The following is a 14,881-nucleotide window of genomic DNA, read 5'->3' on the forward strand; positions in this document are numbered from 1 at the left end:
CAGCAAGATCTTCAACGGTAATGCAGGTCTGCAGTACAAAGGCAAGTCCAACACCTCCACCCAAACTGGGCATTTGTGCTTCATAAGATTTTGATAGTCCTTGGTTGGCAACCAAGGAAAAACATGGACCAACTGGTGACCATAAAACAAGGGAGATTTCTCCAAAAGCATTTGCTTATACCGTGGCTTAGTAAAAATAACCTCATAAAAACCACGGGCAGCTTTGTAACAGCCCGCAACAAAGCATCCTTTAAGCAAAGACTTAACCCATTGTGCAACATCCCCCGCATTAGGCATGCAGCCTCGAAAGAACAACGCAAGTGCTTTCTGTGCCAAACTCATTACTGGAGCATACAAGACCTGTCCCGGGATAGAAACACAAAAAGCCGGCTCTGGCTCATCCCAAGCTTGCTGAATTTCAGAAAACCCTTCTTGCAAGGTGTCAGCAAAAGGCTGTTATTCTGGATTCACGCAGCGAGCAGGCACATCATCAACCAAAACCTGGTTACGCTTAAGGTTGCCTCTTTGAAAAGTCTTCACAGGCTTCATGAAGAAAGCCCTGACCAGCAAATACAGACACAGACACACACACAGCTGTACACAGGCTGGCTACACAGACCCTCTCTCTCTCTCTCACACACACACACACACACACACACACACACTCACACACTCAGAAGGGGATGTACAGAGAAGAGAAAGGAAAGGCAAAAATCGAAGGGTTTGCAAGACGTAGACGTGCTGGACAGAAGTCGCAGGTCTGAGAAAGAAGACGTGTAGGTCGCAAGAAGCAAGTCGCAAGACGTACAGGTCTCAGGCACAGGTGAGCAGGCGAGCAGGCCGCAGGCGAGCAGGCGAGCAGGCGAGCAGATCGCAGGTGAGCAGTGTCGAGCAGGTCGCATGCAAGCAGTGTCGAGCAGGTCGTAGGCAAGCAGTCAAGCAGGTTGCAGGCAAGCAGTCGAGCAGGTCACAGGCAAGCAGAGACGAGCAGGGAGCAGGTTGCAGGTCTCTCACCACACACACACCAACTGTATTTCACATTCAGGTCCTGTTTGGCGTTTTCCCCTTGCTTCAGTAGGGGGGTAATCCTAGTCAAGAGGGCCTGTTAGAGTAACACCCCATCCTTCAGCCTGTTTGTAGCGTAACTGAATTTCACAGTCACGTCCTGTTTGGCGTATTCCCCTTGCTTCAGCAGGCGGGTAATCCTATTCAAGAGGGCCTGTTAGAGTAACACCCCATCCCTCAGCCTGTGTGTACGCTACAGGCGAATGAGAGAGAGAAAGAAAGAAACAAAGAAAGTTATATTGACGTCTTCAAAAGACCCAAAGGGTCTATGAGACCAAAATGATGTGTACAGTGTCCATGAAATCTAGTCGTGGATGAAATAAGAAAAATCTCATCATAGAGAGAGAAAGAGACCTGTTAATGTCTACTACAGATCCAAAGGGTCTATGAGACCACAACGTAGTACCTGTGATCCATGAGTAGACTGAATGGCAGCAAACATGAGAGAGAAAGAAGAAAGATATTATTAACGTCTATGAAAGACCCGAAGGGTATATGAGACTGAAAAGATGTTACATGTGATCCATGAGTAAACTGGATGTCAAGACAACATGAAAAAAGAAAAACTAGCTGCTGAGAGAAAAATACAGCACGAAGGTACTACATAGACCCTGAAGTACAATATAGTGGGCAGCAAAAGAGCCTTAGGTGTCCAAACTCATATTGTGACATCCTCCTCGTGGACTGATTATCTAGCCTCGATGCCCACTACATGTGGGAGTTCCTCTCTCTGTCACTGAAGCAAGTCCTGGATCTGGATCTGACAGGTGGAGGGTCTGGGCCTCCACCAGGACCAGGGATGTCTGGCTCTCTGGAGGACACATGCTGTTTCTTTAAGGACCCCCCCGAGTGCGTGGGGTGCTCTCAGTGGAGGCATCTAAGCCAATCTGTCCTGGCAGATCTCATGAGGGCTGAGTCTCAACCGAGGCTCGCTAGGGAGAGGGAGAGAGAGAGAGTTTAAGACTCAAGAAACTTGGCAAAGCATTATAAGTATATTAGACAGCTAATACAGTTTGATGTTTGGATTCAAATCCATGACAAACAACTCTGTTACAACGTTCACACAATGTTGGATGCTCTGCAAATGATCCAACTTCTTTGGAGTAGTTCCAACACCTTTCGCACTTGCTTCCATCTGCTTTGCAGACTCCAATCCAAAGATCGCCATAGCCTTCAAGAACACACGTCCCTGCATGTTTGATATCAAAAGACTTGGAGTCTTCGAGTGAAGAGAGCACTTCCACCTGCACATAAGCTCATAGAATTCATACTTGACCTAAAGCTTCTGCATATGAGACGTAATGACAACTCCATAAGCCTGAAAGTTTCCTATATTACCTGAGAAGTAATGAATATTCTATTAAGCCTGTCAGGATCCTCCATAGCATTTGAAGCAAGTCTTAGCCTTTCTAAGAGAGCTTCATTGGTGGTTGACAGATAAACCTTTGCATCGAGGCTTGCTCCAATCAGCTTTCCACCTCTTGCTGTCTCTAGCACTTTGTTCACCTCTGTGCGTATCTGTCATCATAGGTATTCTGTGACTGGCCTTACTCTAGCTTTCAAACAACACTTGCCAAAGATTGCCAAATAGAAAAAGTGATGGACCCAAAATAAGTAGGGTCTGTTTATCTTCTTAAATGTAAATGTGCCAATTTTCTCTTGGAATTTATTTAACAAATCCACCATGTAAAATGTACACGGTAGAGGAAAAGAGGTGGACAGAGTTTTCTGTTTTCTATGCCACATGGCAAATGCCCAATGCAACCTACCAAAAATAAAATCCTATCAGCCGCAAGTTGAGCCCTTTCACCATCCCAAGCACGTGCCTGTCACTAAGTGCGTGCGTGCGTGTAGATAGATAGATAGATATATAAATAGAGAGAGAGAGAGAGAGAGGGAGAGAGAGAGAGAGAGAGAGAGAGACCTGCAGGAGAGTCCTCCAATATTCAACATCGACCTCTGACATTGACTTCCAACCGGCTTCTATGATTGGCCAACCTGCTTCAAAGACATGTTCGGACCTTGATCCATCCTTGAGAAAGTAATTAAAAGGAAGATGTTGCCATGCATCTTCTGCCATATGTGGTAGCACTGGTGCAATTGCACGCACTAGACATAGTAGATGGGCCACAAGCACAGTTTGGCAACTTTTCCTTGTGAAGCTCTTTCTACCTCTGCAAAAATTTAGGTACAGGTTTCAGCATCACAAAAACCAATTGAGAATATACTCTTAACTGTGAAAAGAACAGGAAATGTACCCCACGTAAAGCCGATCTTTTGCAGCATCGAAATAGAAATTCGACAAGTCCACGACAGCAAATCGCTGAATTAACTGCAGATGGTACTCAGAATACTAAATGTTATGACGCTGGTTGGTTCCATGAGCTATGATATGACCCAAAACATCATACAGAAGAGTTTACCTGATAAAACCTGTAAAACTGATAAGATTCAAAGCTTTCTTTTATCCCGTCCATAACATTTGCGAGTTGAGACAATGCGTACTTGTCAATCATGGGTAGATTTTCGTAGCACATAGTGTCTTCTCCAGGCTGTAAAACGGCAGTAGAACTATTCAGATAATCCCAGCACATTCTGATTATCATAACAACAGCAGCCAAAAAGGTGGATACATCATAAAATACACGCAAAAATGAAAAGCTTATGGAGGGGCTAACAGAAGTATGAAGCCAAGCCTCTAAAAAAATCTGGTCTATCACACCCACAAGACCTGAAGATCTTGGCAAGGTAATTTGGTCCATTCCAACGAACTATAAAACCTTCAAAGTCTACAAAATACCTGAAAGCCATGAAGATTTGATAGCAGAAACCGTATTGTCCCCCTCAATTTTCTATAGGTATCTGACATCTGCCTCAGTATTTGTTCCCCGATCACAACATCTCCAGTGTAATCTACACTAGCCACCCACAAGCGTAGTACATCTGCTCCATACGCTGGAGCTTCCTAAAGACAAAACACAAAAGGAAATAACAAATCGATTATCTTCATAGCTTAATCTGCAAAATCCAAAGCATCAAAGGTTTTCTTTTATAATTTGGATCGTGGGGAGAACCACCTTTTGATTTTTACCACCCTCGATCACAACTTGAGGGTTGACTACATTGCCAACAGACTTGCTCATCTTCAAGCCCTTTTCATCCAGAACAAAACCATGGGTCAAAACCCTTTTATAAGGTGCACTTCCTGCAAAATTTAGAATCCACTTATAAAGTCAAGAGGCTTATTCAAGCAGTCCTACCCCGTCTGCCCCTTCCTTTTACACAAAGAAAACCAAAATCTGTATTCTCTTGCTGCTACAGCATCTAAAGAAGAGTTATTAAGAGTTTGCTTACCTCGAGCAGCAACACTAGTGAGCAAGGAGCTCTGAAACCAACCCCGATGTTGATCGCTACCTTCCAAGTATAAATCTGCTGGCCACTTCAAATCGTTCCTTTTCTCCAGTACAGCTGCCCATGATGAGCCTGTGACATAGGAAGTCAAAAGCCTGGTACTCAATTACTTTCCTAACAAAGCCCAAATTTACTGGAGCAATAACTTAGCACTCAACTGAGGCTTGCAAACATCACAAAGGTGGCCAAAAACCTTGTTTGCAAAAATTTGACCCAATGAAGTACTATGTTAGATTAAGAAAAGCCAACCACAAGACAGGGATCTCACTTTTTGGAATGGAATGTGCCTTCTTGACATAAACCTTGAAGTAAAACTTTGGTCAATCAGGGAGTAGCTCAGCCTAAAGCCAGCATGCCTTTGGAAATCAAGCTGCAATCTCTAACATGCTACTCATCACTCACTATAGAGTCGATGCATAAATGTGATTAATCACAAAATTGTGAGGTTCCCTGAGTACATGGTTGCTAGGCCATTAAAATGGAAAACACCGAGCATAGGGTAATATCTGAAAATTTTATTTCAATGGGGCAGCAGCTTCATAGTTGTTTATTAAGCTTGATAACTAAACCAGAGCAAAGGGTAATATCATGAGCATTACGTACCAGAGTCAAACCAAACATCCATGGTATCAGTACCCTTGACATAATTTTCAGCCTCTTTTCTGTACTCTTCTGGTAGAAGCTCTTCAACGCCCATGTACCACCATGCATCACTGCCCTTCTGCCTTATAATGGCTGCAAACAAACCATGTTTCAAACCACGAAACTATAATTGCACATCAATGTTACAAAATAGCCCTTAATACAGCCGACAATGACCACATGCACAATGTGCCAATAAGGTTGATAAACCTGCGGTGTTAAAAGGTAGCTCTTCAGTATCCCCAGAACAAGTGACCATCAAGATATGCACATAGCTAGGATGGTAAAGTTTGCCTATCCAACATATCCTTGTTCAAAGAGTGAGGACCATAAGAAGGATGGATTAGCTTTCACTTCTTTACCTTGAATATGGCAGATGGTTTTCTCGTTCATCAGAGGTTCACCAGTCTGGGCATTATAGAACACTGGAATAGGTACACCCCAAGTTCTTTGCCTTGAAATACACCAATCTGAACGTCCAGCAATCATAGCTGTGATGCGATTCTCACCCTGCAGTAAACACCATCCAGTTGTTGATATTGATATTTCAGTAATCTAAACTTTAAAAACAATGAATCCCATCAATACCCTTTTTCAATTTCATGGCCAAGGCACGAAATTCTGGAGGCTAGGTTACCATAAAGAATGCACGTATCATATGGCTTGTCTGATATAATACAAAGTTGTGTATCACAAATTCATGCCTACGTTGTTAACTGCATATGCAGGTGCAAATATAAAGGACATTGTCTACTCAACAAAAAGTATGTGCCCCTTTTCTGTTTGCAATCCAGGTCCTTAAAACTCACCTACCTCCCAAGACAAATACACGACAACAACAACACTAGAAGAATAGAAGTACAAGTGAAATCCTGAATGTCATCCCAATCTCAAAGCTACCGCTCTGATTTTGGCATGTATACCTTGTAAGGCCTTCCAAAATGAAAAAGCATCATTGAAAGCTTGCTCACACCATAGGAAAACAGAAAGAAAGAAGCCAGTGGTGCCAATACTTGCCAGTTAAGAATTTGATTCAAGATCTCAAATGGTAGAGCAATGATACAACACAGACCAACTTGAACTTGACCTCTATTGTTTTCCTGCATGAGAAGATGGAAGTATAGTTTAATGCAGGACTCTGGAATTTCGTCTGCAGAATACCATGGGTATTTGTTCCCTGCTGACACACCTCAAAAACATGGCAGTGCTCCATTCTTATAATGTGAAGCCTCTCCAAAACCTTGAAAATGCAATGCATACGTCACCTCTCCTTCCGAGATGGACTGATTTGTTAAGTGATATGTCCTTTTTAAAGACGACTCCCACGTATATGTAAGATGTGACTACGTCCCATGCAGGTGAAATGATGTTGGGATGCCACTGGATAACTCCCATGTATATGTAAGATGTGACTATATCCACTGGATCTCCCATGTAGGTAAAATAATGATGGGATGCCACTCAGTCCTTAGGCGCTTGCAAGCTTTGGATGTACCCTCGGAGATGATATGAGGCATCACACCACTTAATGAGTCAGTTATTGGCAGGGTCAGAGCTCCAGGAGGTATGTCACCGGTGGTCACTAGTCACTAGCACTATTAGGTGAAACAGGGCTGCCCTCTTTCTCCAACTCTGTTTAGGCTCTACATAGATGGCTCTACATAGATGAGATCCCCATTTCTTTGATAGACTAGAAGACACGGGCTCTCCTCTAGCAGGCACCTTGGTCTCACTCTTGTTATATGCAGATGATATAGTGCTTATTTCAGATTCAGACGAAGGACTCTTCAAGCACTTGGATGCATTGCACACCTGTGAGCAGCGGGACATTGTCAAAAGCTTTGCGGAAGTCCACAAAGCAACAATAAACCCGACCCTCTGAGATCTAGCCTCCTTGATAATGACCCTCACTGTGAAAATGTGGTCCAATGTGGAGTATGTTCTCCGAAAACTTTACCGTCGGCAAATCATGTACCCATGCCTCTCTGCAATGGAGTTGAGCTCAAACTCTAACAAAGATCCATAAACTTTGGCCAATGTGTGGCCAATCATGATAGTCCTATAGTTTCCAGGATCTTATGGGTCCCCGCTTTGAGGATAGGGATGATGGTGTTAGTGGACCAAGAAGGTGGGAAGCCATGGTGTAGTGATGAAAAACTTGGCTTTGGGACTAAGATGCAATGAGTCATTTATTGGCTTTATCAACACACTGCACCACGTTGTATATTGGAAAAAGGATTGCCCTGTCCTTGGATATTGAATAAATCGGTTAAGCAATTATTCCTGAGTGTTTTACTATATGCAATTGCCACTCATCTTTCTTTTTTTTCCAGAAGGAGACTTCTATTAAGTATGAGAAAAACATACAACAATCACAGCTATAAGCCGGAAGAGAATAGAATCACCCCAATATGAATTTCAACCACTGAGGAGCATCATGATGCCATGTAAGACCTGTGGTACTAGAGGAAAAGAAGATGCCATGGTCCCATTCCCGCATAAATATCACACGCTTCGCCTGCGCAGATTGAGAGGGCCCTTGAATGCGAGCCCAAGTAGCCATAAGAGTGTGGATGATATCACCCCATATAGTACTAATGCACTGAGACCCAAAAATCTGGACACCCTCAATAGCCTCCGTGCATCTAGCTCTCCAGATCTGCCATGCTGTAATACTGGCAATAATCTCCCAACTTCGAGCGAGGAGAAGCCTGGCATTCCGAACAGTGAAACTGAAAAAAGAAAGGCTTTTTAAAGGATTGAAGGCATCAATCCACTTCCACTCTCCTGGATTCCACTGAAGATATGTGATAGGACTGCCACCATATAGCCACAAACACCAAGAGCCATGAGTCACTATCTGAGGAGAAGGATCAATGAACCAGTGCTTCCCTGCGAGCGACCAACAATCCTCACTGGACTAAGCCTAGTGTTTGGTATGATCTCCTCCATACTACATCTCCTCAATCTCCCACCAGGCATGATAGAATACATGAGGAAATCTGTATCCTCCTGGCCTAACAGAGCAATGACCTGCAGAGGTATGCCTATCCTCGAAAAAACTCCCAGCCAACTCGGATGATAGTCTCCGTGAAAGGTCCCAGAAAGCCACTCATGCGGAATAGCTGCATCAATCTGATCAATATGAATGCGAGAGCCCCTAAGATGTTGAGTGGATGCAACTCTCCGATCCTCCGGAAGACTCTTAAAGGTCCAAGCAAGAACTGTGTATGCGCATCTCTACCATCCTGACCATTGCATATAACGAGATGCACCAAGTGGCCGACCAGCCTCATCCCTAATGAACTCGTTCCACATAATACGTTGTCGGTTAGCCTCGTCCAAAGACCTAGGAAGCCTTTGTCGCAAAAAATATCTCATGCTTCTCCATGCTCTGACAATGGCTGCAATAAGAGGGGAAGATGGTGCCCTAATATCAGCCTCTGTGAACAAAAAACGTGTGTTGGGCATCCAGTCTCTCCCGACCCTGGGTGTACATCTGGAAATCTGAGACAAGAAAAAATCCTTCCAAGGCTCAGTGCCTGGCAGGAAACCTCTCACCACAAGTTTGCAAAGCAACGCCTTACATTGAACATCCGGATCGATAATATTCAAGCCCCCCTCTCTTTTGGGCTGAATAATTGTGAGCCAGCTACCCTAGCACGAGTGTTCGAGGTACCATCCAAGCCCGACCAGAGAAAATTTCGGATCAATCTCCGCAATTGGCCAATGCACGCACGAGAGAAGCACCAACAAGAGGCAATAAACCAAGCTGAGGCAAGCAAAACCTGATTAGCCACCAAAGCTCTGGAGGCTAAATCTAATCTCTTGGAGCTCCAATGGAGGAGCTTCTTCCGGATACTCATAAGTACCGAAGCAAACTGCCGGGCAGGAGAAATATCAATCCCAACTTGGCATCCCAAATATCTAGCAGTACATCCTCTGCTGATCCAAGTAAAACCAAGCTCTGCACCCCAATCAACTCTCGGTGAATCACTAACCCAAAAACCAACAGATTTGTGCCAATTAATGAGTGCCCCTTGTACAGGCCCCACGTAGAAACACCTGTACAAACCATGATTAAATATATATACCTAGATAAATCCAGGAACATGCTCAAATTCACCTTTTAGGAACGTGCATGTTATATACTCATGGTAATCAACCCACAAGACTATATAACTATCAACTCCATTATGCATAGTATGGACTAGATACTACGACATCCCCACTAACATCATCAGTGCCCAATAGTGAGTGTAGAACTCTATATCAAAATATGCTCTCACATACGCACTTCACACACACACACACACACACACACACACACACAGGAGTATATATTCACACAAAGCCCTTCGTACTGAGTTTCTGTCAAACCTCCAGAGATGCAGGACAGACTCAGCCATAATGAAGCCTAGCACTAAGGGAAGTAGAAAATAGAAAAAATTAGTACAGCAAATAAGTAGTTGATAGGGTAAATGCACCGCTACAGATAGAAAGAATAAGCACAATATCAACTGCACGCAACTCGGTGATTAAATATTGGCCCCAAAGCACAAGCACCTGCATAGACCATGAATCTAGGCTCCAGCACTATAGTGTCTATACAAAACACATATTCCAAAAATAATCATGTCATGTCCTTGGCCTCCAAGTGGCATATGCTACCAAGATTAACATAATAAGCTCCGCAAATTAGGGATTGGTGACATCTTCCACAACAGGCTCTATAGGAGGTGGCCCCACATAAGGTCTCGTCAAACTCACATGAAAAGCATTTTGAATTTTCCACTGGTCGGGTAAAACAAGCCTAAACGCCACATCATTGCTCTTCTGTAAGATCTGAAAAGGTCCATAGTACCTGTTGGAAAGTTTTGGATACTTTCCTTCCTTGCCTGGCCTCTTCCTTAGTCGTGCTTTCTCAAATTTCACTAATACCCAATCACCCTCTTTGAAATCCACCTTTCGCCTGTTTGCAACTTTCTTATGCTTAGCCTCAGATGTCTCTATGGCTGTCCGAACCTGTGCGAAAGCAATTTCCAAGTCCCTGACATATTGATCTAAGATCTCATCCTTAGTTCTCAAAATAGGTGGGAGTACCACCCATGGTTAGTTAGTACGAAAGGTACGATACGGTACGGTACGATAAAATACGGTACTAATTGGTACCTTAAAATTTTTTGAGGTACGGTACGATATTAGTACGTTTTTTTTTTAAAAATACTTCCTAAACTTAAAAATTGTAGACAAGAAGTTACAAAATAGTAGAACCATGAACATAATGTCATCATGCCATTAGAGTACAAAATTGCTACAAAAGGATAGGCCAAAAACTCATGGCATGGGCGACCGCCAACATGCGTACATACATGATACTACATACTACAATACATCATCGATGGGCTAGAAGGAGATAGATGCCCAATGCCTAGAGAGCTATAACATATCAAAAGTCTACATCATCACCAACATCTGCATGATCACTACTAGAGTGTCCATCAAGAGAGTTCTCTGAAGAGGACTCTTCGAAGGTGGACGAGACACTCTGGGGATCATTCTCGCTAAGTAGGTTGCCATCATCATCAAACAAGGGCTCTCTAGGCAGTGGGGTATCATCATGAGGGGGCAATGGAATATCATCATGAAGGCGGGGATTGGAGCTCGAGGATCCCCGCCTCACATATGTGAGGAGGCCACCCTTTGCCGATGTCGAAGGCGGAGGCCTATGAACTCGAACTGCTCGGCCCCGTCCATGCTGACTCCTGGTGCTGCGAGTATCTGCTGCCACAAGCTCACTATAGAGCTCCATGAAGATTGCCTCCTCCTCCTCATCAGGTTGTTGATTGACACTTGCAAAGTTTTCACTCGTCAAGGTGAAAGTGTCAACATTGACCTACACATTAAGGCACAAAAGTTAGAGTCTGTACAGTGTACACAAAACTTAAAAGTTATGAGTCATGACAAGTTAGAGTCTAGACTTGTCACTTACTTGCTTGGGACTACCCATACTAAGAATGCCCTGCATCATGCGCAAGTTAGTGCGGCAGTAGACCAACCGCTCCAACTGTCGTGTGCTCAGTCGATTGCGTATCCTCGTGTGTATGAGAGAATAGGAACTCCAGTTCCTCTCACATGCACCCGAAGAACAATCCTGGGCTAGGACCCTTAAGGCTATGGGTTGGAGATGCTCTAGTCCATACCCAAAATTGTCCCACCAAAAAAGGGGCTTCACAAGTGACTCCCTCCTCCAGCAAGTGGGAGACGAAAAGGAGGTTTGACCTCTCTGATCAACATAGCAGCCCAACTCCTCTAGAAAGGCATTGTGCTCATCAACTGGCACAGCTCGAAGCATATATGCATCCCGATCTTGTCGAAGCTCCCTATCGGTGCAAACTACTGGAGACTTGTAGGCTGGATGTACCAATGCTGCAAACCCGTGGATTGGTTTGTGCATCCACCTCCATCTCTTCTGTGCAATCTCCATGATTTGTGCTCGCTCCTCAGATGTAATGTCTGTGCAAGCCTCCAACTCCACAAGGGCAGCTCTAAAGAAGTGGACAAGAAGGCCCATGGTGGACCCCTCGCAATCTGTCATCCGCAAGAGCCTATAGAATGGAGTCATAGCAATGACAATTGCTCGGACTCTAGCCCAAAATCTCTCCTCTAGGCAAACGCGTTGCATGGCTTTGGCCTCTTCAGTGACGTGCTCATCCCAATCGTTCCACATGGTGGAAACAACTGTCTGGCGAAGGGCGGGCCTCACATCGTATAGACGCTCCAAAACCAGCCACATGTAGGCAAAGCGGGTGGCCGATGGCTTCTTCAAGTCAAGCTTGCTATGCTCACGAAACATAGCAAGCACCTTCACCTTTAGCATGAAGAAGTTGACAATAGATGTAGCTTGTTGCACAATCCTCTTCACCCAGCCGAGCTTCGCCACATCCTCCATGAGTAAGTCAATGCAATGACTCGCACATGGAGTCCACACAATGGTGGGGAATTCCTCCTCAAGCAAGCGGCCCATGCGTCGACAATTTGATGCATTGTCGGTGATGACTTGCACCACGTTTTGAGCCCCAACCTACATGGTAGATAAATCATATGAGTTGAGGGCTTTGCACAAATGACAAAATCAGCCACACTTAAGTAAAATAATGCTTACCTCTATGATCGCTTGCCTAATATGGCGGTAGATGAAACTCCCGGTTGTCTTTCTCCCCCTTCTCCCGGTGTCAACCGCACGCAAGAAGTATGTGCCAAGCGGGCAAGACACAAGGATGTTGATAATGCCACGCTTCCTTTGATCACTCCATCCATCTGTGAGAATAGAACATCCATACTTCGTCCATGCGGCTCGAATCGGGTCAAGGGCTCGATCAATTCTCTCCTTCTCTTCATCAATCTTCCTTGTGCGCATAGCCGTGTAAGAGACCCCCGTCCACCCCTCACATGGGCCCACATTTGCAATCGCCGTCACCATCTTCTTCCATTGCTCCTTTTGGAGTACATTGAAGGCAAGATTGCATTCAATAATGGTGCGAGCAATCTCTATCTCCGCAAGGCGTTGCCGCTCCTTAAGGAATGCAACCGAACCTCTCACACTACCCGTGACTTGGTGGAGAGAGGGTTGCACCCCTTCACGCTCCACCACCCTTTGCCTTTTGCCCGGTGCGGAGGCGGATCGTGCATCCGTGGAAGTGGCAGTGGAGGATACACCAATGAAAGAGCCGGTGGCCGCTTCATCATGTGCCGATGGTGGTGCCGGTGGTGGTGCCGGTGCGCGTGTTGATGATGCTCCTCTACTTGAATTTGAGCCGCGGCTCATCTTCCACGAAATGTCATCGGCAATGCTTTGCGGAATCTCCTTGCATGGGGCAACTTGTCCCCCAATCTTCGAAAGGTGTTGGAGAAGCCTTGTTGTTCCACTAGTGTATGACTTGCCGCAATATCGGCATGTCCAATGATGGGAGTTGGACTTCTTGGTGTCCTTCTCCACATTGAGGCAATGCAAATCAAAAGCCTCATGCTTCTCCCGAGGCATGATGGATAAGAGAAGGGCTGAAGTGGAGTAGAGGAGAGAGCGTAGAGAAGATGAAGTATGGGAAGAGCTTGGAGGAAGAGAACTTGGAGTAGAGGCTCAAGTGGGTTGGAAGGAGCTTGGAGGAGGGTGGAGGAGGGTGGAGGAGAGGCTTGGAGTAGGGCTTGGTGCTTGAAGCTTGCTTGGAGTAGATGGAGGAGAGGCTTGGTCCTTGAGGCTTTTATAGAAGGACTCAAGAGAGATGAAGGCAAACAACCAAAAAAAACGAGCAGAAAACGGCTAGAAAAACGGGCAGAAAACGGGCAGAAAACGGCTACTTCCAACGGACAGAAACGGCTACTTCCAACGGGCAGAAACAGGCGATTTTCGTACCTAATCGTACGGATACGTACGGTACCGTACGGTACGATTCGTACGTACGAATCTGTCCGTACGACGTACGGAACTAAGCCTGGTACCACCTTGCCATAAATAACCTCAAATGGCACTTTTCTTGTAGAACTACGCACTGTATTGTTATATGCAAACCCAACCAAAGGCAAATACTTTTCCCAAGATGCTTTGTGCTCAGAAACATAACACTTGATACATCAAGTACATGAGAAACTTTCCTTGTACGAGTATATCATGCTGTAATAAGACAAAGCAAAGTCCTTGGGATTTTTGAATCCCCTCTTTGCAGCCATGGCCTCAAAAGCTGCATCATCTGCTAGATTCTTCTTTTTGGCATCCAGAATCCTTCCACATTAGGATCTTCCATTAGTGCCTACAATTCCATTGCCTCCTCTCGATAACGTCTAACGTGACGCTGGAGAGCTTCCAACTCTGAGTATACGTCCCTCTGATCATTCTCTTGAACAGATGGGTGAGACTGAGCACTTATGATTGACAAGCTGTATGCCATAATTTGAATCCTCTGTGTGCCTAAGGCTGTCCCTCTCTAAGCAGAGAAAGAGCCTTGCTCTGTTACCAATGTAACGGAACTCAAAGCGTTGATCACGCAGAACCAAGATTTAACCTACTTTAATCTTTAACAACATGAAAGAGAAAAGAGATCTGCATAGTGCACAACACTAGGGGCCTGAAACATGGGCTGAAACCCCCCCCCCCCCCCCCCCCCCCCCCCCTCTTAAGGTAATATCAATTACCAAATGGAGTCTGCTCCAATGTACAAACTTGCGGGTGCCCAAGGTTCACCACTAGATGCACTGAATTCTTCCAATACAACTATGAAAAAAACAAAAGTAAACAGTCCAAACCGGTCCTCATAGGCGTTACTCTCTCACCACGAGGTCGTACAGGTCGAACCTCGCCTCGTGCGTGAGTATGTAACACAAAGTCAAATAAAATCATTCATGCACATGCATGCATTGAAGATTGGAAGAATTCCCCATCAACTCATTTGTACTCCAAAAATCCATTACACGCCGTAGGTATAAATACTTGTCCAGACCAGATATGTACAGGCCCCACGTAGAAACCCCTGTACAGACCAAGAATAAATATTGGCCTAGGGAACAAGCGCCTGTACAGACCATTAATCTAGGCTCCAGCACTATAGTGTCTATACAGATCACAGATTCCAACAATAATCATGTCATGTCCTTGGCCTCCAAGTGGCATATGCTACCACAAGATCCATACACATGCCGAAGATTAACATAAGAAGCTCTGCAAAATTAGGGATTTGTGACACCCTGTGCATCGAAGCTTATGGAGGAC

The 14,881-nt window shown here is 44.9% G+C and overlaps 1 protein-coding gene across 1 annotated transcript in view; it reads right to left on the minus strand.

The window, feature by feature from the left end:
• Window positions 1-1,505: 1,505 nt before the first annotated feature.
• The window catches only part of OVA2 (tRNA synthetase class I (I, L, M and V) family protein), a 153,054-nt gene continuing 139,678 nt past the window's right edge, over window positions 1,506-14,881 (minus strand). The window contains exons 13-22 of the mRNA XM_086785876.1: window positions 5,481-5,628; window positions 5,080-5,211; window positions 4,420-4,548; window positions 4,143-4,270; window positions 3,866-4,030; window positions 3,489-3,617; window positions 3,324-3,397; window positions 2,990-3,239; window positions 2,404-2,583; window positions 1,506-2,309 (exon numbers count right to left, since the gene is read on the minus strand). Coding sequence (XP_086642002.1) covers window positions 2,061-2,309; window positions 2,404-2,583; window positions 2,990-3,239; window positions 3,324-3,397; window positions 3,489-3,617; window positions 3,866-4,030; window positions 4,143-4,270; window positions 4,420-4,548; window positions 5,080-5,211; window positions 5,481-5,628 — 1,584 coding nt within the window. The 3' untranslated portion in view covers window positions 1,506-2,060. The remainder of the gene's footprint in view (window positions 2,310-2,403; window positions 2,584-2,989; window positions 3,240-3,323; window positions 3,398-3,488; window positions 3,618-3,865; window positions 4,031-4,142; window positions 4,271-4,419; window positions 4,549-5,079; window positions 5,212-5,480; window positions 5,629-14,881) is intronic.

This window comes from Cibotium barometz, chromosome 48 (genome assembly GCF_041138505.1).
Source record: "Cibotium barometz isolate CiBa-2024 chromosome 48, ASM4113850v1, whole genome shotgun sequence".
Classification (NCBI taxonomy): domain Eukaryota; kingdom Viridiplantae; phylum Streptophyta; class Polypodiopsida; order Cyatheales; family Cibotiaceae; genus Cibotium; species Cibotium barometz.